At 40.6% G+C, this 22,151-nt stretch overlaps 2 protein-coding genes across 2 annotated transcripts; both read right to left on the reverse strand.

Moving 5' to 3' along the window:
• Positions 1-7,635: 7,635 nt before the first annotated feature.
• LOC308109300 (N-acetylneuraminate-9-phosphate synthase-like) lies at positions 7,636-13,929 on the reverse strand. Its single transcript, XM_080462781.1, has 6 exons — positions 13,658-13,929; positions 10,743-10,958; positions 10,562-10,661; positions 10,087-10,241; positions 9,115-9,381; positions 7,636-8,513 (listed from the first exon to the last, which is right to left on the reverse strand). Exons 1-6 carry the CDS (start codon positions 13,787-13,789, stop codon positions 8,304-8,306), a joined length of 1,080 nt encoding a protein of 359 aa, XP_080318907.1. The 5' UTR covers positions 13,790-13,929; the 3' UTR covers positions 7,636-8,303.
• A 514-nt stretch (positions 13,930-14,443) lies between these two features.
• On the reverse strand, positions 14,444-20,780 carry LOC308109666 (N-acetylneuraminate-9-phosphate synthase-like). The gene is made up of 6 exons (XM_080463385.1): positions 20,140-20,780; positions 19,830-20,045; positions 19,543-19,642; positions 18,050-18,204; positions 16,105-16,371; positions 14,444-15,283 (listed from the first exon to the last, which is right to left on the reverse strand). The coding sequence occupies exons 1-6, from the start codon at positions 20,269-20,271 to the stop codon at positions 15,098-15,100; spliced, it is 1,056 nt and encodes a 351-aa protein (XP_080319511.1). The 5' UTR covers positions 20,272-20,780; the 3' UTR covers positions 14,444-15,097.
• Positions 20,781-22,151: the final 1,371 nt, after the last annotated feature.

Genomic DNA, 22,151 nt, shown 5'->3' on the forward strand with positions numbered 1-22,151 from the left:
GTGGGGGCTCCTCCCTCCCTCTGCACTGTCCGTCCCCTCCTCTTTTCACACTGCCTCCCTCCTTTTCCCTTTCTCCCCCCTCCTTGTCCTCCCTCGCTCCATGTTACAGTCCAAGAACAAGGATCAGTGCCATCAGGCCCTTACCACCCCACCCCTCCCCCCCTCTTCCTCACCCATCCAGCAGTTCCCACCTCCTCCATTGTGCTCTGCAGAATTTCTTCTCATCTCCACACCCGAGCCACCAGGTCTTACACAACAAGATTACAGCTCCATGGGTCTGAAGTTGGGTGTTTTTGTTGCTATGAGACTATGGTCGGCTGCACAAAGCCTTTGAAATCTACAGCGACTGCTTTACGTCGCAGAGGATTGAGGCACAGTTCAGAAGCAACGCTGTATTTTATTTCTAAGCTTTAATGTTGAGTGAAAGGTGAAGCTAAACTTTACCAACTCTATTCCCCTTGTCTAATGATGAACCACAGTTTACATTATTGGAAGAGACGTCACCTCGTCTTCTATCATCATCTCTTGCTCGTCTGATTGGCTAATAGGTTGTGACACAGCAACACCGCTGATCCAAGGCTTTGCACATTTATTATTTAGTCGATATGAATTCCATTTTTATTTCATGTTCACAAAATTTGACGACAAAATGGTGACATGTCGTCTCCGTGTGTGTGTGTGTGTGTGTGTGTGTGTGTGTGTGTGTGTGTGTGTGTGTGTGTGTGTGTGTGTGTGTGTGTGTGTGTGTGTGTGTGTGTGTGTGTGTGTGTGTGTGTGTGGAGAGAGCACTTGAAGTCAGGTCAGGCATTACACGTGAGAACTGTAAGCCTCCGCAGCGACCAGAAGGTGAGTTCACGTTATGTGTCCAGCTCAGTTACATCGGGTTCTCAGATCAGAATGAAGTGTGTGACTGTGTGAGAGACAGTCGGAGTTTGGTGGAAGTCAGAGTGTTTTCAAGACTTCAATTAAAAACTTAAACTTTCTTCAAACATCACAATCACGCTGGGATGGATTCAGAGTCTCATCTTCTACTGCGTTATCCAATTAAACAGGAGCTGAATCAGTGGAACGGCGTGTCGATTTTATCTTGTGAACGTTGCTCATAGTGGTGAGCGCCTGCCGTGCCCTCATGAGGCCAATGCACACTAAAACACTCCATTCCTTCCTGGGAGAATGTGCAAGGCTTCTATTTGTATTTATAGCATGTTAAAGCCTAGATGTGTCCTTAAGTTTGCCCAGGTGGACTCCAGACGGCCTGAGGCCACCTCTTTGAAAATACACCAATATGCAATGAATGCATGATCTATGTATCTATTGAATTTCTCCGTGGCACAACACTGAGTTCCTGCGGTGGCCAGAGGAGAGCAGAGTGTTGGCGTGGCAGAGTTTGACCTCAGTGATGATTATATAATGTCCTGAACAGGTTGGACTTGTTACCTAACCAAACAAGCCCATGTTGCCCAGTTTCTAGGTAGGCTAAGGTACATCGCATGCACCACTAGAAATAATTCTCTTGGCATGCAGAAAAAGCTTCAGCACACCTTCAGTGGCTCTTTAAATTTACACACAAAAAACCCCAACATTTCCTTGCATATGTCATCAGTTTGGCTGTGAAGTCTCTGGAGTCACTGCAGCATATGTGGCTTTACTACATTTCCAAACTAAAGCCAGAAAGTAACTTGTCCCAAAAGAGGTAATTCTGCAAAATCTTCATCTTTGCACAGGAGAATTGTGCCTCTGCAGGAATGTTCACATCAGGCGGAGATCAGGAGCAGATGACACATGAAGTTGATGTCACTGTGCAGCCAGACTGAGGAGGAGGAGAGGTAGATGTTCCTCTGTGAAGCTGGGATCAGCTGCAGCTTACTGCCCAAAGCTTCTGCCTGAAATAGCTGCTAAGTTAGACACAAGAAGGGGAGGGACTCTTTTGGGTGAGCATGTAATTGGTGAGATCTATATAATGAGTCTGTGAATAGAAGAATTCACCTTTACTCTTGAAAAATGGCTGATCATTAAGCTCAACCTTCTCAGTCTCTGTGCGGTGGCTAGATTTACTCACAACACTCTTGGATCTTAAGTTTCATGCTTCTAATTTCCAGCTCGCTAAAGTTCTTGGTGTTCTTTTATTTTCATTTTTCCAGCTGCAGTGAAATGTTGCTGAGCCGCAGCGAGTGAATTAAAGAAACTATCAGAGAAACTCAAACACGAGGCTGTCAGTTGTTTTCTGACCTTTAGGCTTAGTTAGCCGACAAGCCTGATAACTGAAGTGAAACATTATGAAATTGAAGCATTTTTACCTGTAAAAACCAAAAAACCCAGCAGTTATCATTTATGGTTGAAAGAAACACCATTAAGTAATACAAAACTATTTTACTCCCTGACGTTATGATCATAAAAAGCCAAGTACAGAAATCTTTTTCATGATTGTGTGTAGGGTTCTATTTTGTTTCCTGCGTTGTATTCACATACATTTTGCTTCACTTGAAACAGTGGAAGAAACTCCCAGTCAGAGTTTGGCAGCTGTGCAGGTTAATGGCAGATTTCCAGAGCTTTGGCTTTATCCACTAAACACTGGCAGCACACGGGTCGTGTGACTTCCCACATCCATCACATCTTTTATCTTAAAACAAACAAACTGAAGATTCAGGCTGAGCTTATAGCATTAGCTACACAAACATTATTTTTGACAAGTTCAAAGCTCAATAAATCATCCCTGCTTTTACATAATACACTTTTATCATGTCTGTCGAGCATTTCTTAAAAAACACAGTTTGACAAAGAGCGTTGACAGATGAAGGAATCAAAATCTTATTTATAACAGGATTATTAGAAGAGGGATGGAAAAAACTCAATAGAATCAGGGATTCAGAAGATCACCTAACTGTGAGTCTGCAAACGGGAGTTTTAAGCAGCTTTTTGAATGTGTTGACACGTTCTGATCTTTCTTACTTTGGTAGTTGATTTCCACAATAATGGACTCAGTAGTCACTTTGTGTAAGTGCACCAGATTTAGCTATGAGCTACTTTCCTTCCATAGTCCTACATTTAAGACAACAACAATTATTTAACAACAAACAAACATGGAGTATATACACTATTTACAACCGCCCCTGCAATATAAAGGAATCACAGTCTACAACATTTAATCAGGTCTTACAAGTGATCACGCGATTGATTAGCCTTTAGCCATAGTGTGAATTCTGTTTTAAACATTGTGAAAGTTGCAGACGATTGCAGCTTGTTTCACTGGACTTTCTTCCAGAGTCGAGGGGTCGTGACTCAAAATCCACAATGTAGCTGGAATCCTGCAGCTTTAAAGTTCCTCCACCAGAGAAAAGGTTTAGAATATACTTCCCATAAAATACACCACTGTTGCACAGACAATAGACCGAAACACGAAAACAAGGCCATCACCAGTCATTTCCAGACGGCAGCTGACTAAATCGATCACAACAGTGAGTCTCTACGGAATAAACAGAATCTGTTTCCATTGAACTGTTTTGGTTTTCCTGACTGACGTCATCTTCACAAACCTGCTGCAAGGGCTTCTGGGATATCAAAGATGGCGTGAACAAAACTGCAACCCTGGACAAACCGTCCACGACTAAACTTTTCAGCGTTTTTGATTTGAAGGATTATTAAGTATATTTGACACAAATACATGCTTGTGTACTAAGGTCGACAGTATTGTGTATTTATAGGTCTTTGATTTGGTAAATGGAGGATTTGTTGGAGCTTAACAATAATAATCAGATTGATTTTAGAGTCAAATTTTTCTGAAGTAAAAAAAAAAATCAATGTTTGTTTTGTAATTATTTACCCATATTTCCACACCATGACTCAGATATGGAAGAATGAGGGAGTTATAAAATAAGTCGAGTGAATTTTGATCTAATACTGATCTGATTTTACACATTATGCCAATATTCTTTGCTAATTTTGACATCAGGATATTTATATGCGGAGTCTTTCATCAAAAGTAATTCCTCGAAATATATTTACATCAATTTGGAGTCAATTTGTTTACTATTAAGAGAATGGTAAACAAAGAGAAACAAAGCCATATGATACTATACTAAATATATATGGACATGTAATAGATAAATGAATAATATATAAAATAACATATAGAAGTAACAATATGTAAAAGTACAGGAGTTATTTTCTCAAACGAATTCTGAAATGTCCTCCAGGGACGAGTCGTCCTACAATTCCAAGATGGCGTCCTGGCAGCTCCAGCTAAGTGTTCCTGTGTGGATTCTGCTCGAGGAACTTTAAAAGATGTTTGTAGAATTTTGAGATCAATTGTAAACAGAACAGGGAGCTGAGATTGAGGTGATGAGGTAATATATCGAGAAGGTTGTGGGTTCAAATCTGTGCCAGGCCTTTGTGTATGCATATTCTCGGAGTACCAGTGAGGATAATGGGTGACACTGAATTGGTCTTAGGTGTGAGCGAGTGTGGCTGTCCAGTGCTGTTAAAGATGGGTGGACATACACGCCATTACTTAAAAACACTGCATACATGTCGTACGTGTATCAGGATGTGTTTTCTCTCTGTCCTCAGTCTCACATGGAGAAATGACAGTTTACTTTCTGTGGAGGTAAAACCACTGCAGTGCAGCACGTTCCCTCTTTTAAAACCACAACTCAACTTTTCTTTTTTTTTTTTAATGTTGCAGCGAGCAGCTGAATGTTTAGTGACAGTTTGTTTAATAGACGACAACTTTACGGCGGAGCGATATCTTGGTGACAAAGTGTTCAGAACAATTGGTCCGATAAAGCATCATGATGTGTGATGGAGGGGCGTCGTGTGATTCACAGCTCATATAGTGTGAATAACTCTTCCCTTTTGCTGCCAGATGATAATCTGATGAATGAGGTGAGCAGGATTCTGCTCTTCTGCAGGAACAAGGAGACACAGTGGCGGGGCCCATCAGGGGCCCGGTTTCATATAACAACTGATAAATATCCACGTCCAAACCTCCCCCACTTTGTTTTTCATGTACGAAGCTGAGATTTGTACAAAACCCAACGTATCTTTGAAAAAAGTGAACAAATATTTTATCCAGACGGCTGTGTACTACTGTGTATTATGTTATGTGTTGCAACCAATCAAATTTAAATTATATCATAATAACATTTATGAATGTAGCAATAAAACCCTTTTTTAAGTAAAAACTGAAGCCGATGATGTCATAATACATCATAATACATCATAATACATCATAATACATGATAATACATCAGAATACATCATAATACATCAGAATACATCAGAATACATACAGGATGGATTTCTTGAAAACAAAAGATATTTTTTCCCGTTGTTGTGCAGTGGATGGTATAGTTTTTATTTACTATTTCAATACATTATCGGCAGCTTATTCCATTATTTGTTGCCACATCCCACTAAAAAAATGAACCAATGACTTTTTTTTTTAAGTTGCAGTCTTCTTTGTGATTTATACACTTCCAGATGTTTGCCACTCTGGATTACGGGTTAATAAAGTAAGATTATAACCTGATTTTCACCACTTTGGGTTCCAGAGAAAGCCTCTCAGCCCCCGACTGTTTACAGGAACGCTCTGCTCTCTGGTGAGCTGATGCTCCCCTCTGAGCCGAGACGCGTCTTCAAATCCTGGAGCTGCTGGTTGTTCTTATCGCAAAGCTGAAAACTGGAGATGATCGGGCTTTTAGGGTCAGGGCGGCTGAACTCTGCTCCTCCCGGCCTGGATACCACAGCCATGTGCCCTCAGCCATGTCTTTGCATTATTTCCCTCAGAGATTTTCAAATCTGAACAATGCTGTAGCTGTTTTGTTCCCGTTAATATCTTGGATTATTTTATTTAAACCAACAGTCGTGCCTTGAGACTCACAAATGGAGACTCACAATGCAGCTTTATTACCGCTGCTGTCTTGTGTTTATATTGTTGCTGATTTTATTGAATTAATCTGCTGCTTTATTCTAAATTACCTGATTTGGTTTGCAATCAATAGAAAATATTTGAATTCTTGTGTAATCAATAATGAAAGTAATTTATAAAAACATTTAAATTTGTATTTTTCAGTTTGTCGTGGTGAAGGGATTTGTACTGTCGCCTCACAGTGACAACATCTTTTTATTTTCATGGGTTTTCTCCAGAGACTCCTCATACAATCATGAAACATTAAAATGTGTTTAAGAGTGTTTGCCTGTTGTGGACTGGCTGCTGGTTAATAACAAGTCAGCTTATATGTGAAGAGTTTGCATGTTCCCCGTGTGTGTGTGTGTGTGTGTGTGGGGGGGGGGGGGGGGGGGGGGGGGGGTGTTTTAGCAGAGGCAGTCACTCTGTGATGATGATTATGCTAAATAGAAAAACAGCTCCACCTAATGGTTCAAGTCATTATTGCCTCCATTAGCAGTCGAAACATCATTCAAAATTTAATCTGATAATCCATTAAATTACAATCTGAGGAGCACTACATCTGTACCACTCGCAATGTAAAAAGAAACATTAGGTTCACTCCATTTTAAATTGACTATGAAGGTGCAATGACTGTCTGATTCTGTTCCAAAACTTGCTCTTTCAGCTCTGAGGTGGAGCAGTGAAATGCAAAACATATGGTAGTTTTTAAACTCTATTTTCCTGAAACAAACTATCAGCTCTTGTGAGAAAATCATTATCCTCATAGGGTTTTAAAAAAACTCACTTTCAATGCAATCCTCAGCCTGAGTTCCATTGCTTGTGTGTTGATGATACTTAATGTCTCAGCTTCCGTCAGTCTTTATAGTTCGTCTCATTTTGAGTGAAGCTCTTTCAGCATGAGGAACAAAATATAAATGATCGTGATTATTAAGCTGTGAAGTGATTTAAAGCTCGATTCTCTCAACCGCCTCGATATTTTATTGTAACAAGCACAAGGGGAATTAAAGCAGAATAAGATGAGGCCATAACGCTGATCACCAGTTTGTTTGGGTTTGCAGTTATTTAAAAGTTGCCAAATAAGAAAGGAGTCAGCTGAGATGATCTGCGACCCTCAGGAGAAACACTGCAACGTGTACAGGTAACTTGTAACCTGAAACGATTCCCATATTTACCACCAGAGGGCAGCAAAGTGACATTTGAATTGTATATCCACCGTGGCGCTTCACGTTGGCAGACCTGCTATTACATCTGCACAGCAAACCTCAGGGACAAAGTCTCATCGCTGATCAAACAAGTTTTCCTTCTTTATGAGTTTTGAACATTAAACCCTCCGTGAGGAAATGGGGAAATATCCCAGGTTCTAATCTGGGTTTGGGACCCTCACTGTGCAGTTTGCTATTCTTCGTGTGGGAAGAACCCTTCCTGCCCCGGTTTCCTCCAACAGTCCAAAAAACATGCATTTGTTAATCGGTAACTTTCGTCCATATATTTTAGATTTATTATACATAAACTGAAATATTTAAAGCCTTTTGGTACTCAATTTTGTAGTAATTTTAGCAAACAAAATGCAGTACCTAAAACTATTACTTTCAATAAAATGTTTTGTTTATATGGCTGTAAAAAAAAAATCTATTTTTTAATCATATTCTAACATTCTTCTTTTGTGCAATCGAAAAGGAATACATTAAAACACGATTCATTTGGCTTTTTTTTTTTAATTTTTATTTGGAGGCTTTATTTTCCACAAACCTGAACAGATTTCAACATGTCACACTCATACTAACTTTCTCCAGCTTCAAGTGATTATTAAAGGGCGAGCTTGGTGCCTGAACTCAGTAGTGGATGAAATAAAAATCATAAAAACAAGATAATCTTTTAAAAGTTTTTGTAAGTAAAAAAAAAAAAAAAAGCGAAAGTGTAAACAGTTTGAACCAGATTCTAATGTTGTATAAATGCTTTTGGGGTTGAATCAAACGAGTTTGTTGAACAAACAGGCTGAGTAATTTCACTGCAGCAGCTTCTGGCATGTAAATCAGTAACCTTTGATTTCCTAGTGCAGATAAAAACCACTGTGCAAAAAAATATGATAGTAAGATTAAACGGAGCCCCTCTGATCCTGAAAACGGTGGAAGCCAGTAGAAAAAGGTCTGAAGAGCTGAAGCAGTTATTGTGTCACGTTAAGGCAGTGATGTAAGAATGGATGCGTTGTGGAAATAAAGGAGGATTTGAGGTATCCGAAGACTCAAGTGTTAAATCCAATTACGTAACAGATGAGTGAATTCTGAGCTGCAGCAGGCAGAATTACCAGAATACTTCTTCCTTATGCGTCATTTTCCAGTCCTCCCTACAGGAAACTGCTGCATTTCCTCTTATAATCATTCCCGATCCCATGACCTCAGCACTTGGGTTTCTTGCCGTAGTTGTCCACCACGTCAGGCGTGACGCTCTCGTCCTCCTCCACGTCCTGCGTCACCGTCTTCCCCACCAGCTGGAAGATGTCCTCGGCCGCGACGCCCATGGGCTCGGCCACCTTCACCGCCAGCATGTCTACGGTCAGGACGGTTCCTCTGGGGAGCTTCACCTTGGCCACCACCGACTTCCCCAGCTGGAAGACCAACAGTGGAGGAGTGACATTGTCATCCCTCCTCTGGTACAAAGTCTTCAACTTCCTATTCGAACAGTATTGCCTGCCGATAAATCCTATGTAGTTGGAACAGATTATCTCACTACTAAACGACGCCACATTTCTCAAGAAGACGCATTTGTAGGGTTTTCCCACAAATAAATGTTCATTTAAAGGGAATTGACTTCCTAAAGGTTTCCCAACAGTACTAATCGTCCCCATACCTGGAATGAAGACAGTCTGTCCTCTCTCTCCCTGGCTTGTTTCAGGTTTTAAAAAGTGTGTTGCTCCAACCAGCCAATCAGAAATCAAACCCTATATAGTGTCATCGGGGGTTTAGCCAATCCCAATCAAGGTAGGCCCTCCCTTTGACTCCTCCCACAATTAGGCAGCTCTGCTCTGGCACATGGCACCACGAGGGGAAGTACTTCCTCCTCTTCCCAAGATGGGCATGTGTGGGCGGAGCCAGTCCAGCTCACACAGACACAGCAGATTCTGAATGCAGCTCCTGTGATCCGATATTCAAATGAGGAAAATCAAGGAGGAGCTAGAAACTTAGAATACAAGGTGAAGGCTGGCTCACCTTGTCGTGGCACGGCTTCTCGCAGGGTAACATCCGCTTGAGGCTGCTGCCCAGCGAGCGCTCCACCAGCCGGATGGCGCGAACCAGCTCCGCCAGCTCGCTCGGCTCCAGGGAGGCGGCGTGGTCGCTTCCTTTCCAGGTTTTGTCTAAAGTGATGTGACGCTCGATGACTTTGGCCCCCAGAGCGACGGCCGCCACCGAGATGCTGATTCCAGACTCGTGGCCAGAATAACCGATGGGAATATCTGGGAACTCCTTCTGGTATTCCTGCCATCCACAGGAAGGTGAAAATGAAGTAAATACACATGCAACACGTGGAAGTAATACTTCATAGTAACTGTACTGCACCATGTTACCAGAACAGATTTGTGAAATACTGAATCACAAAAAACTTTGTTACTCTGAATGATTCAGACCTAAACTACATCTCAGATCTTCTGTTGTGTTACGAGTTATTCGGACCTCTCAGGTCGTCTGGATCAAACCTGCAGAAGCTGCTTTTAGTTTCTAGGCACCAAATATTTGGAAGAAACTCCCTGAAAACTGCAGGACGGCTTATTAAACTTGCTTCTTTTGAAACCAGACTGAAGACATTTCTATTTACTGCTGCAGCTTATTTCATGTCGCACTGCATCTCTAACCCCTCTACCTTTTAATTTTGGGTTTGATGTTTTTGTCTTATTTAATTTTTTATTTAAATGTTTTGAGTTTCCTTGTGTTCATTCACCTTCATACACACACACACACATATATATATATATATATATATATATATATATAAAATTTCTTTCATTCAAAATTTGACACTTTAAGAGGAAACAATTGATCATTTATGACTGAAATTTTAAATTTTAAATTGAAATAAACAATTTGAACCGATCTTTAAATATCGTGGTGTGTGGCCTGAGCTTCTGTGTATGGATCTTAGTGCCTCCGACAGGCCAACCTCTAATAACGTTTGATTTAGTTTACCTGGATGACTCTGAGGTTGACGTCTTCGGGCTCCAGAGGGTAGGCACTGGTACACTGCAGGATGGCAAAGTTTTCATTGTGCTGCTTCACTGTTTTGTAGACGCGTCGCATCGTCTCCATGGACTGCATGCCACTTGACACCACCATGGGCCGACCTGAGGCAGAGCAGACGGAACAATCCAGCAACTTTATACCTTTATAATCCTACTTTTCTAGGCATCCACTCCTTCTGCATTGCCTGATGTAATTCCACATTACGGTATGTGGAGCAGTGGTGATAGAGGTACTTCATTAAGATATTATTAACAAGGAGTTGTTCATTTACTCCGAATCACCGACACCCTGGACGTTTCCAGAATCCAACAAGAAACTTTGTTCCGTGTTGCTCATTAACGCTGGTTATCTAATAAACGACGCAGATGAAGGTTTACTCTAAAGCGTGAGATAAGTGTCCAACAGTGACTAGGACACTTGCCTTTCTTGGCGGTTTTCTCAAGATAGGGGAAGTTGTTGGTGTCTCCAGAGCCCACTTTGAAGAAAGGCACATTGAGCTCATGGAGAAACTCCACGGCCATCTGAGGACGGAGGCAGAAGGAGTTACGGCGCTGCACTAATCAAAGTACGATTAAAACCTGTGAAGGTCGTCTCACTGGCACCTCGTCCATCCCCGAGGCGGTGAAGAAGATCCCCACGTCTTTGGCGTACTCCTGCAGCTCCCTGTACTGCTCGTGGCTGAGCTCTAGGTGGCGCTTGTGTTCGCCGTACGTTTTGCCCCAGGAGTGCTTGGAGGTGTAGGGCCTCTCCAGGGCTTGCTTGTTGAATTTGTGCTCCAATTCACTTTTCTGAAACTTTGCACAGTCGGCACCACAATCCTGTGAAGGAGAAGATCAGAAAAGATGAAAAAAGAAAAAAGAAAAAAAAATGATCCAAAAAACATGTCGACGCCCATTCAGTCAGCGTGTCATTTCCTGCTCACACTTTAAGTGATAGTGACACAGATCTGTAGACGGAATAGAATAGAATAGAACTTTATTTATATCGAGCCTTTCACAGATGTGAGTCACAAGGTGCTTTACAGCACTACAAACAGAAAAAATAAAACAGAAATAAGATCATTAAAAATACAGAAGCAAGAAAAGCATACATAGCTAATCAAAAAAGTGAAATTGAGCAGCGACAGGCCAAAGGCCTGCCGAAATAAATATGTTTTTAACTGCTTCATAAAAGTTCCACAGGAGTCAACAGATCTCAGCTGAAGGAGAAGATGGCTTGAAAATATATTTAGGCTTTGACTGTAATCCTCTTGTTGTGCCTTTTCCCAGATTACAGGGAAACATTAGGAAATCATCAGGAGACACCGCTGGTGAACCGCTGAAGTCAGTTGTTGCAATTACATGCACATGCAATACGCCGTTGCACAAACCTACATACGAAACCACAGACGTGCCTGAATGAGCCTCAGCTCGTCTTTCACCATACGTCTCCAAGGCCATAATCCACTGCTTATCACTTTATGGTGTGGACTGCATTTATCAGGCCTTCCAGAAGATTTGGGTCGTGAACATGTATCGACGAAGCAACGGGATGAAAGGAGCAAGTCATTCTGTTCTACAAGGCAACCATACACCACAGTAAACATGCAGCCACAAATTGTTGACATAGGTCATGGTACCCAACGCATCATTCACGTCACAACAATGGAGGATTCAATTCACAATGTTTACCGACGGTATCAGTCTCTCCACACCGTTTATGAAATCAGTTGAAGTCAATCTAGAAAACGAGGTCAACTGATTGAGGCGCGCTGAAACTAGTTTGTGTCTGATTGTGCTCCAGGTCCTATGATCGTCTCTGGACTAACCTCATCCGTATGAGAGAGAATTATTCAAACAAGAAAGGAATCAGCCGGTCGCTATCTATATTTCTCAAACATTGTGAAAATGAAAAGAAGTTAGTTATTTGAAAGTTGTTTCAATGACAACTCTTGGTTAATTTTCCCTAGAAAACTATTTGAAGGAGATTTTTTAAAAGTTCAGCTTCAGATATAAAAGATGTATTGAAGAGAGCTGAAAAGTGTCTGGCAAAACATTTCAAAAGAAGGATGTTCATATTAGTTTCATCAGGGATTAATTCTTTCTTCATACGGTCATTTCAAATGTTAATTAAGTCTCAACCTGATTTTTGTTATTCCTCGTCTATTATGAAACCATTCCTTCATGCTTGTTCTGTAGATATGAATGCCAGCAGTTTCACCAAATTAATCTTTACTTTATGCCAGTGGAAAGTCGTATGATTTTGTTGCGACACCCTACACCCCATGTGGACAAAGAAATAAATAAAAAGTATCCTAAAAGTAAGTGATGCGTTGAACTGAATACAAAAAAACGGGAGTTGTATCACCTGCACTCAGTTCATGTGTGCATCATGGCGTCATAATTCATGTTGAAAGAAACCGTCAGATGCACTGATGGAAGAAGGAAGAAAAAACACACCAGTAAATGTGTTTAGATTTTTTGGGAGAAGTATACTTTACCTAAATATCTGAAATTCCACCAAAAAACAACATCACAGAACTATTTAAATCAGTCGCAGGCGTCACTTTACCGCGGTTCTGTTGGAAGAAATGCTAAAGTTGTGTGTTTCAGGGTTTGACCTCTGGTATTTAATCTATGATCTTTTTTGAGGCATGATTTACACGCAGTGGTTAGCACGCTCGCCTCACAGCGAGAAGGTTATGGGTTCAAATCCCGACTCTTTGCGTCCAGGGTGTCACCTGCCCCCACCTGGAGTGGGTTAGGGTTATATTAAGCTCAGAATAACAAAATTAAAATCCACTGGGATTCCCTTAAAGGACTGTTTGAATTATTTGGGTTGTTTTTTTTTTTGGAATGGTAAAGAAAAGCAAGTTTCCTCTGAAGTTGACATCAATCATAGTGTATTCGGTTTTGAGAATTAACCGTTTCTGTTTTGTTGCTTTAATTGTAGAAGCTTTACTTGAATTATGTACAGGGTTAAGCAAAATAAGCTTATCTTCAGCCTAAACCCTGCGCTCACATATTATAAGAAGGATGTTGTCACATTGACCAATTAAGTTGGTATGTTTGTTTTTCTTTTCTGTTTTGTTGCATCATATATTTGGTTGACCGAATAAACCGCCACTACTACTAATACTACTACTAAGCCTTAAATAATGGGGGCTCTACCTGTCAGTGTCTGGAGGCTCCTAAGTGTGTTTGAAATCTCCTTTAATAATATTTATTTGCACAATAACCTCAGATATATACAGTACGTGGATAGTATTATTTGTTTAAGGAATAATGGCTTCAGAAGGGAAAAGTTTGTGCTCGACAGGTGGAGAATCTTAATATATATAAAGAGTTTGCAGCTCCTCCAACAAAGCAGAGTCGCACCGTGTGAACATGACAAACGTTCCCCGTTCATTTCAACGACAACAGGAAGTAGACGAAAGGTTATTTAACGTTTGACATCAGTCACTGTGACACGTGTTCATTAATGAAGAAAACTCTAAATTAACCCCGTGTGCTGTATTTGCATGTTTGATTAGTTTTACCTTTGCCATTTTGATCATTTTTTTGGCGATCTCGATGTCTCCCTGGTGGTTCTGTCCGATCTCAGCGATGATGAAACACGGATGATTTCCTCCGATCATACGACCGGGACACAGCTCGAACTTCAGAGGCATTTTCACGGCAAAGAAAGAGCCAAAACCCGACGAATGGAGGGAATTATTAAGTAATTGTTTAGCGGAAGAAAGGTGGACGGACGGGAGTCAGCGACTGAAAAGAATACCGGACAGTTTACGGTGTTGCACATTCAGGAAGTGGAGTGAGTTCCACGTGGAATTACAAACAAAAAATATAATTTTTTTTAATCAGAAAATATAGGATTAATATGTTTTTTTCTTACTTTTTAACAAATTATATTTGGTTTCTGAAAATATTCCCTTTATTTTATTTGCAAAAATATGAAGGTTTTCCCCCCAATTCTTTAATCGAAACATCAGAATGCATAGAGTTCTGTTTTCTTGTAAAACAAAAAAAATGTTAAAGACAAGTTAAAAAGATCGAGTCTTTTTTTTCTTTTTCTTTTTTTTTAGATTTCTATAATCCTGCTATTGTGAGATGATTGAATGAAGACAACTGGACTGTCATCCAGCAGCACAACATATCGTTTTAATTTTCTTTGTAGGCTTCCAAATCGTAATAACAATAATAATAATAATAATAATAATAATAATCAAAATAATAATAATGATAATAATAATAATAATAATATTAATAATAATGATGATGATGAAGTTGATGATGATAAAAATTTGATGAATTAAAAAACAATGCAAAGTTTATTAAGACCTCTTTTATTTAAAGCGTTGTTACTCATTTCACAATTACATTCCCCACAACTGCAGTATATAAAGAGAAAGATTTGGCCGATCTAGCCACACCTCACAGTTAAGGACCGCCTAAGGACTTGGACATTAGGCTGGGACAGATAAATTGAGGTGATGTTCATATAATGTCAGACGATTTTTCAATGCACTGTTTAATTTGGAGAAAGCTGTTAAACAGTTGTCCCTCAAAGCAAGAAAGCAAACACAGCTGCCACTCAGCTATTTGCATGAATGTCCATTATGGAGTATAGACTGCCGTCAAACCATGAGCTCCTCTTATCAGTGAAGGCACAAATAAGATAGATTGTCACCACAGCCCACAGCCTGTGTATATAGGAAGGCTGTATTCACATTTCATGTAAACAACTTTAAAAAGTGGTTATTCTGGTGTTATTGCACACTACTTCCCTTTATCAAATTTCTTGTTTCTTTTTTGCACTCATCTGGTTCTCTGATCATACTTTTTTCCCTCTTGTTGCTCCCAAACACTGGAAAAACACCCTTTCCCCCTCACCCTATCACCTTTGTTAAGTCTCCCTCACTCCTCTTCTCTCCGTCCAACAACCTGCCTCTCTCGCTCCCAGCCTTTGTGGAGGATCATTATTCAATCATGTTCTGCAAGATGCTGTCGTCGTACTCAACATCCACGTTGATCTTTTTGCCCACAAGCTGATTCATAGTCTCCGGAGCGATGCCCTTTGGTTCGCCAACCTTCACTGCAAACATGTCCAGGCTCAGTACGGTGCCTTTAGCGATCTTCTTACTCGCCACCACCGACTTTCCCAACTGGAGCAAAACAGAGAGAGCGTGAGAAAAGGAAGAAACACTGCAAATTACCGCAGGATTGATCAAATTTGACAGATGGCAATATAGTAACACAAACTTAAAACTGTGAAATACAACAACTAAATCATCAAGTTCAGAGCTGTTTGGCTAACTTGAGCTTTGAAATGATATAGTTGAAGAGAAATGTCAACATTTCAATCATAATCAACTCTAAAAATGGGATGAGGGACATTTTAGACCAAAATGTCACGAGAGCACATCAGTAATAATAATAATAACAATAATAATAATAATAATGATGATAAAAAAAATAATAATAACAATAATAATAATGATAATGATGATGATGATAAAAATAATAAGAATAAGAATAAGAAAACTTAGTTAACACTTATCACACATGCAGCATTCCCGCAAATGATATGTGTCATGTACGTCCTTGCACATACACATAGTACATGTGTAGTGACTATAGCAGGAACATTTGTTGCCAGAACTCAGTGTAATCACTGAGTTCTGGCAACAAATGATCCTGCTCTAGTCACTACAACCCGTGGTGTGACTGAGTCACCACAACAGAAGGGGTCCTCGTCTTTTATTTGCTCTGGGAAATAAATGTGACCGTAAACTGTGAAGTAGAAACAGTGACTACGCTTCTTTAAGGTGTACAAATATTAAGGCTACCAATTTGTAGCTCATATAAATGATTTGTCTCCAAAAAAATGAGAACGCTGCTTGTTTGATTCTTGTCCTGCACCTTTCTAAAAACTCTGCATCGTCGCCTGACGTCTGATCAACTTGTTTGAAGGAGGCAAACCAACCTTATCATGGCAGGCTTTTTCACACGGTAACATCATCTTCTCAGGAGATCCCATCGCCGCCTCAATCAGTCGGATCGCTCTGACCAGCTCGGCCAGCTCGCTGGGCTCCAGGGACGCCTCGTGGTCGTTTCCCTTCAAGGTCTTATCCAGCGTCACGTGGCGCTCCACTACTTTTGCTCCCATGGCTACAGCAGCCACGGTGATGTAGAGCCCCTGTTCATGTCCAGAATATCCAATAGGGACATCTGGGAATTCTTTTTGGTAACACTTGAGGAAAAACAAGAGAAAAGAAAAAATGTGTCAGTCCAGAGAATTTGTAATTGTTGTTTTTCCGTAGCTTTTCTGAGTGGGTATGCGCACCAATATATTTGCACGTAAGTAACTTGTGGAGGTTTGTTAGAAACCCTTTGCAGTATTCATCTGCCTAAATAGGGGAATGCAAGTCCTGTTGTGAATACATGACTGTCTCCTTTCACTCAGCCACAAACCTTGGTTGGTAATAATTTTACAATAAAGAGAAGTTTAGGGGACATCATGTAACCTTCAGACAATTCTAAAGTGCGTAAAGGTTTGAATTCCTTTGTAAAAAAAAAAGATCTGCTGCTTTCTCGTTTCCTCTTTTCTGTTCATTTGGATTTAACTTACTAACATCAAACCACTGTCTGAAAACGGCACACCAGGAAGTCTGTGGTTTCTGTGAAATTTTCACACGTCCATCATCTTTTTTTCTCTGAGTGTAGCATCCTGTTTGATATTCTTGGCTGGTGTGCAGACATTCAACATACAAAACCAGCATATCAAGGCCTCGGTGACAACTGTCTTGTGTTCATGTGCTTATTCTCACAACCGCAAAGTTGAGAAGGTATTTGTGTTGTGCCTTTTGGTAGTAGACTGTGTTGGAACCCGGCCTTGGGCCTGCTGGTTCCTCCCGGTCCTTTGATCCTGAACTTGGTTGTCTATAAAAGTCTCAAAACAGCGAGATAAGTTTGACCATTTATTTGAGTAAATGTAGTCAAATGCAATGAGCAGCACTGGCCACCAGGTGGAGTCACGCAGAAGCACACCCAAAGTGTCTCGAACTTCCCAGGACCGACAGTTTTCTTCAGGGCGTAGGCCTCGCCCCGACATTGGGTTGGTCTTTTCACAATTGGTCAATTTAGTTTTGACGTCTGTTTCCAAGCGAAATCAGACGTCACAGGTTTGGTGAAACTGTGTGAGTTGTTCCGCCCGGAGAAGCTAACGAGGCAAACTGATGAGTCTAAAATCCTTCAGTCGTTCTTATCTCAAGGACACCGTGACTCCCTAGGAAGAGCCTCCTGCAGGTGTTTCACTGAACTGGTACGAATGTCCTGATGACTCCCTGGTTCAGGCAGTTTTCTGTTGTTCAAACTTAGAGTAGTATTGTAGCTCAGTTAAGCATATTACTTCAAGTGATATCACATGACGGTACTCATGCTGAAGTTCTGGAACATGACTGCTGTTCTTGATTGGCTGGGTTCGTCGTTTGTTTACTGCAAGTCCTTAAGTCTTTCTGGAGTCAAAGTAGGATTTTAAATGCCATTTCTACTTTGTCAGTATCCAATGTGGCGGAATGAATGCAAACACTATAATGAGAAATATGCTTTGATTAAACATTCCTGCAACTAGTTGTGGTTGACTGACTGACTGTTGAAGCGTTTAATAAGAGGGTGTGTGTGGGTGTGTGTTTGTGTTGGCATCCTTTTCAGGATTTACTACACTTGTGCATCACTTTATTCACACTTCTTTTTGCAGACGAGAACTGCACAGAGTTATAATGTAGTAGTGAGTCTGAATCTCTTTACCTCCATCAGTCCAATGCAGTGCAAACTCTCAGCTTCATATCATAAAAGGCCACACATCGATATTCTGCTGTTTCCTGCTTCCTCCTCACTGGAGAGAGCAACCGACCGACTGCGACTCTCACCTTGATCACGTTGAGGTTGACGTGGGCGGGGTCCAGCGGGTAGGCGCTGGAGCACTGCAGCAGGGTGAAGTTGGGGTTGTGCTGCTTCACGGTGGCGTAGACTCGGCGGACCGTTTCCATGGACTGCATCCCCGTGGACACCACCATGGGACGGCCTGAACACCAGAGGACAACCGTTGTTAATGGAGCAGCTCTAACAAACATGTCCCTGTCTGGACGTCGCTACACAACGACATTAACACAAAGTTCTTCACATTCATGTATCGATGGAGTTTGAGTAGATTGATAGTTATTCTTTCATCACATTTACCTGTATTGACTTTCACCATGGTTCTGGCTCTCACTGCTGTTATACAGTAAATATATGAGTATTAAGATTGGATGGAGACCATGTGACTCTTTTTATCTCACACATTCTAGTTGTGACTGTTGGTTATTCAAATCAACTTTCGCATTGTTTCCCACTGATCAGACGAAGAGTAAACTCTTCCGTGAGGGGCCCACAGTAAAACTAAGAGAAAGGCCAAATACAGTTGAGGAGGAGCTGCAGTGGAAACTTCATTAATAACTCACAACTTCTGACAACTCATGTGTTTCTGTTTTTTTGTTGTATCCAGATTCCTGCCGCGTCATCGGGGCTTCGCTGAGTGGCTGCAGCAGCGTCACACTCGTGTTGGAGCACCAATGTTTTGTAATATTCTTATACGAGTAAAAGCTGGGCTCATGTTTGAGACGCTCAGCTGAAGCAGCAGGCTCCCAGCTGACTGGTCTGACGGGGTGAGGAGGAGTGAGACTGCTGCCCGCCGTGGATCTGCTCTACCAAAGAACAGGAAACCCTGTATGTATGTTTCCTCACATATTGAATACTGTTTGAAGTTCATAGACGGGGGAGAAACTTTCTTTCACAGTAAAGTGGATGAATGGTGAACCTAAATATCAGTTATCTAAAAGGCTGATGACTAATTTCTTACTGAATGTGTCCATACATCTTAACATTTATAGACAGGTTCATGAAGAAATTAGTTACTGTAGTACTTAAAGCATCGCCTCATCAGTGCTATAATAAGATTATTAATCAATGTAATGCAGCAGTGCTGGGTCAAAACTATAGGAGAGTAAGTTGAGCTTTTACTTGTTTCTTATTCAGTTTTTATTTTCTACTCAGAGGCCTCGCTCATGGGTTCCTCGAGTGAACGAAGCATAGATTAAAGATAGAATGGGCAGAGACAAAGAGAGACAACCTTGTTCTGCCCGGGGGCCAGTGTGCTGAGGCCTGTTCACCTGTGACCACACCTCCACCTCCATTAGGAGGGGTTAAATGAAAACAGAGCAAACCATAGATCTAATATAGACACAAGAAAGACTGGCAGACAGACACAGTTTAGATTGCAGAGTCGAAAGAGAAGAATAGACGATCAACGTTAAAAAAAATATATATATTTTTACACCATTTTTCTGGAACTCTCAATGTGTTTTTTTATTTCTGTTTATACCTTTTTTGGCCGTTTTCTCCAAATAGGGGAAGTTGTTTGCGTCGCAGGAGGCAACTTTGAAGAAAGGCACATCCAGCCCATGAAGGAATTCAACAGCCATCTGAGGAAATACATCAAGACGCAAATACATTGAGGATTTAAAAAAAAACTGTTTTTGCAACTTTTACGCAGAACGATGGAATCAAATCTTCCAAGGAACAATCTTCAGAGCTGATGCCCTTGAAATGGATTTTTCTTCTACTTTTTCTCACACATGTTGAAACCCGCTCATTCGGCGTCTGCGTTACCTCATCCATGCCAGAGGCGGTGAGGAAGATGCCGACCTCCGCCGCGTACTTCTTCAGCTCCCGGTACTGGTCGTGGCTGAACTCCAGGTAACGCTTGTGGTCGCCGTACGTCTTCCCCCAGGAGTGCTTGGAGTTGTAAGGCCGCTCCAGAGCCGGTTTGCTGAATTTACACTCTAATTCACTTTTCTGGAATTTGGCACAATCTGCACCACAATCCTGAGGAGAGAAAGAAAGATTATATTTGCAGCACAAATCCATGTGATCCTCCTCAAATTTCTTATATAATTATCATCAATTTTTTTTTTTTTACCTTTGCCATCTTGATCATTTTCTTGGCAGTTTCAATGTCCCCTTGGTGGTTTTGTCCAATTTCAGCAATGATGAAGCACGGGTGCGCGCCCCCGATCATTCTGCCGGGGCACAGTTCAAACTCCAGACTCATGGTGGGGATGTTGGAGTTTCTGACGGAAACTTGGGTGCGGTGCCAAACTGAGTGACTTCCCTTCACGTCTCTAACGGACTAGGCTTTCCTGTTGGGTTACGTAGCGTTTTATAGTGAGGCGGAGGAGTCCCACCTCCACCTCTATAGGTTCACACGTAGTCTGCGCGTAACACACCCCTGTTCACTCTCTGCGTGTGTGAGGAAGAGGAGCCTCTCTTCATCAAAGCCTCACCTCAACCGTCGCCCCAATCTGACTGTTAGACCTCATACGTGGAGTTAAAATGCAAAAATAAAACATATTTCGTTAAATTTTCGTTCAATTGATCTCTGATCCTGATGCTTTCTTTAATTTCAACCAAATCAATTGTGCGGGATTCTATATTCCCCCTTTGATCTTTCATATTAATATTTTGTTCTCAGTCAAAGAGTTTGGATTATTTTTTATTATTAGTATTATTACGTTATGATTACAAGTACCACATTGTTCTGCCAGTGATTCAAACATCTACACCTTCAGGATTTATTTATGTGTCCTGATATCTTTTTAAAATAAAGGAAATGAAGGCGACACTTTGATGAGGCATCGCCATAAGGATTTATTTGGATTCCATTTCCCAGAAAAGGTGTGGACACAATCAGCGCCGTACTTAAACATATGAATGATTGTCTCGATGTACTTTACCTTTAGATTAAAGGTCATACTGAGAAGTAATTACAATTTTAACCCTTTCAATCCCGTAAGACCTCGGATTGATTGTGACTTCTACAAAAAAAAATATAAGTACTGACAGAAATTTCGGCTAATTAATAAAAAAGAAAAGAAAAAAAATATATACATTTATATACATTCAAGTTGCGTGCATGTATCACAGAATGGAGTAATATAATTTCTGCTGTTACACTTAATGAGGAATTCAAAAAAGAAAATTAATCCAACATTTTCTCACGGAATTAAGCAAAAATGAAATGAATTTAGCACCATTTCCCTCAGAAACCAGATTATGTAACTAGAAAAAGAAAAATTATATAATCCCAAAACGGAATTCTGATATTGGTTGTGTGGCTTCAGTGTGCCGCTACAGAGCAACATAACTCACAATGAAACACTTTCCCTCTATTTCTTTCCAAAATGGTTTTATATTTATCTCATCGTTAGGCAGTCAGCACAATTCAACAGGAGAGAGGTTAATTATTAACCACAGGTAAAGCAACCATCTGCCTGCAGTCCGCCTCAGCAAACCAATCAAGGAAAAGTAGAATAAACAAAAAGAGATTATTTGCTGTATTACATTTAAATGAAAATTATAATTTAATCACAGGTTTAGCCAGATTTAGCCATCAGGTTGTAGAGGAATAAGTCACAATCTATGTTGTCAAGAAGAAAGGAAAAAACACATAATACTGAGTTTTATAATAAAACGGGCCAATATTACTGTACAGTGATGAGATGGATCTATATTGAGGTTAATATTAATACCACATTTCTTAATCTGCGTTGCATTATTTCACAGTTTAATGTATGACAGAATCCATTGAAAAAGTTATTAAAAGCTGTATCTCACTGAGCACTTTGAGCACTGATCAAAAGCCAACTTTTACCTGACGTGAGCGTCAAGGTGAATAATTATCCTGAGTTGACTGTAAAACTATAATGTAGACATGGATAAAAATTTTATGGGGGTTTTATCCCATGGTTGGTTGATAAAAATCTAACTGTTTATTGAATATAAGATGGCATGTAAGGTCAATTCCAACACAGATTTACTTTGAGACAAAGTGGATCATTATTGTTCGGTGTTAATTTTTAATGGGACTACCAGCCCTTCACAAACAGATCTAGATGACATTGTCCTTCAACCCGGATTATTATGACTGCAGCT

This window comes from Lipophrys pholis (genome assembly GCF_963383615.2).
Source record: "Lipophrys pholis genome assembly, chromosome: 5".
Taxonomy (NCBI): domain Eukaryota; kingdom Metazoa; phylum Chordata; class Actinopteri; order Blenniiformes; family Blenniidae; genus Lipophrys; species Lipophrys pholis.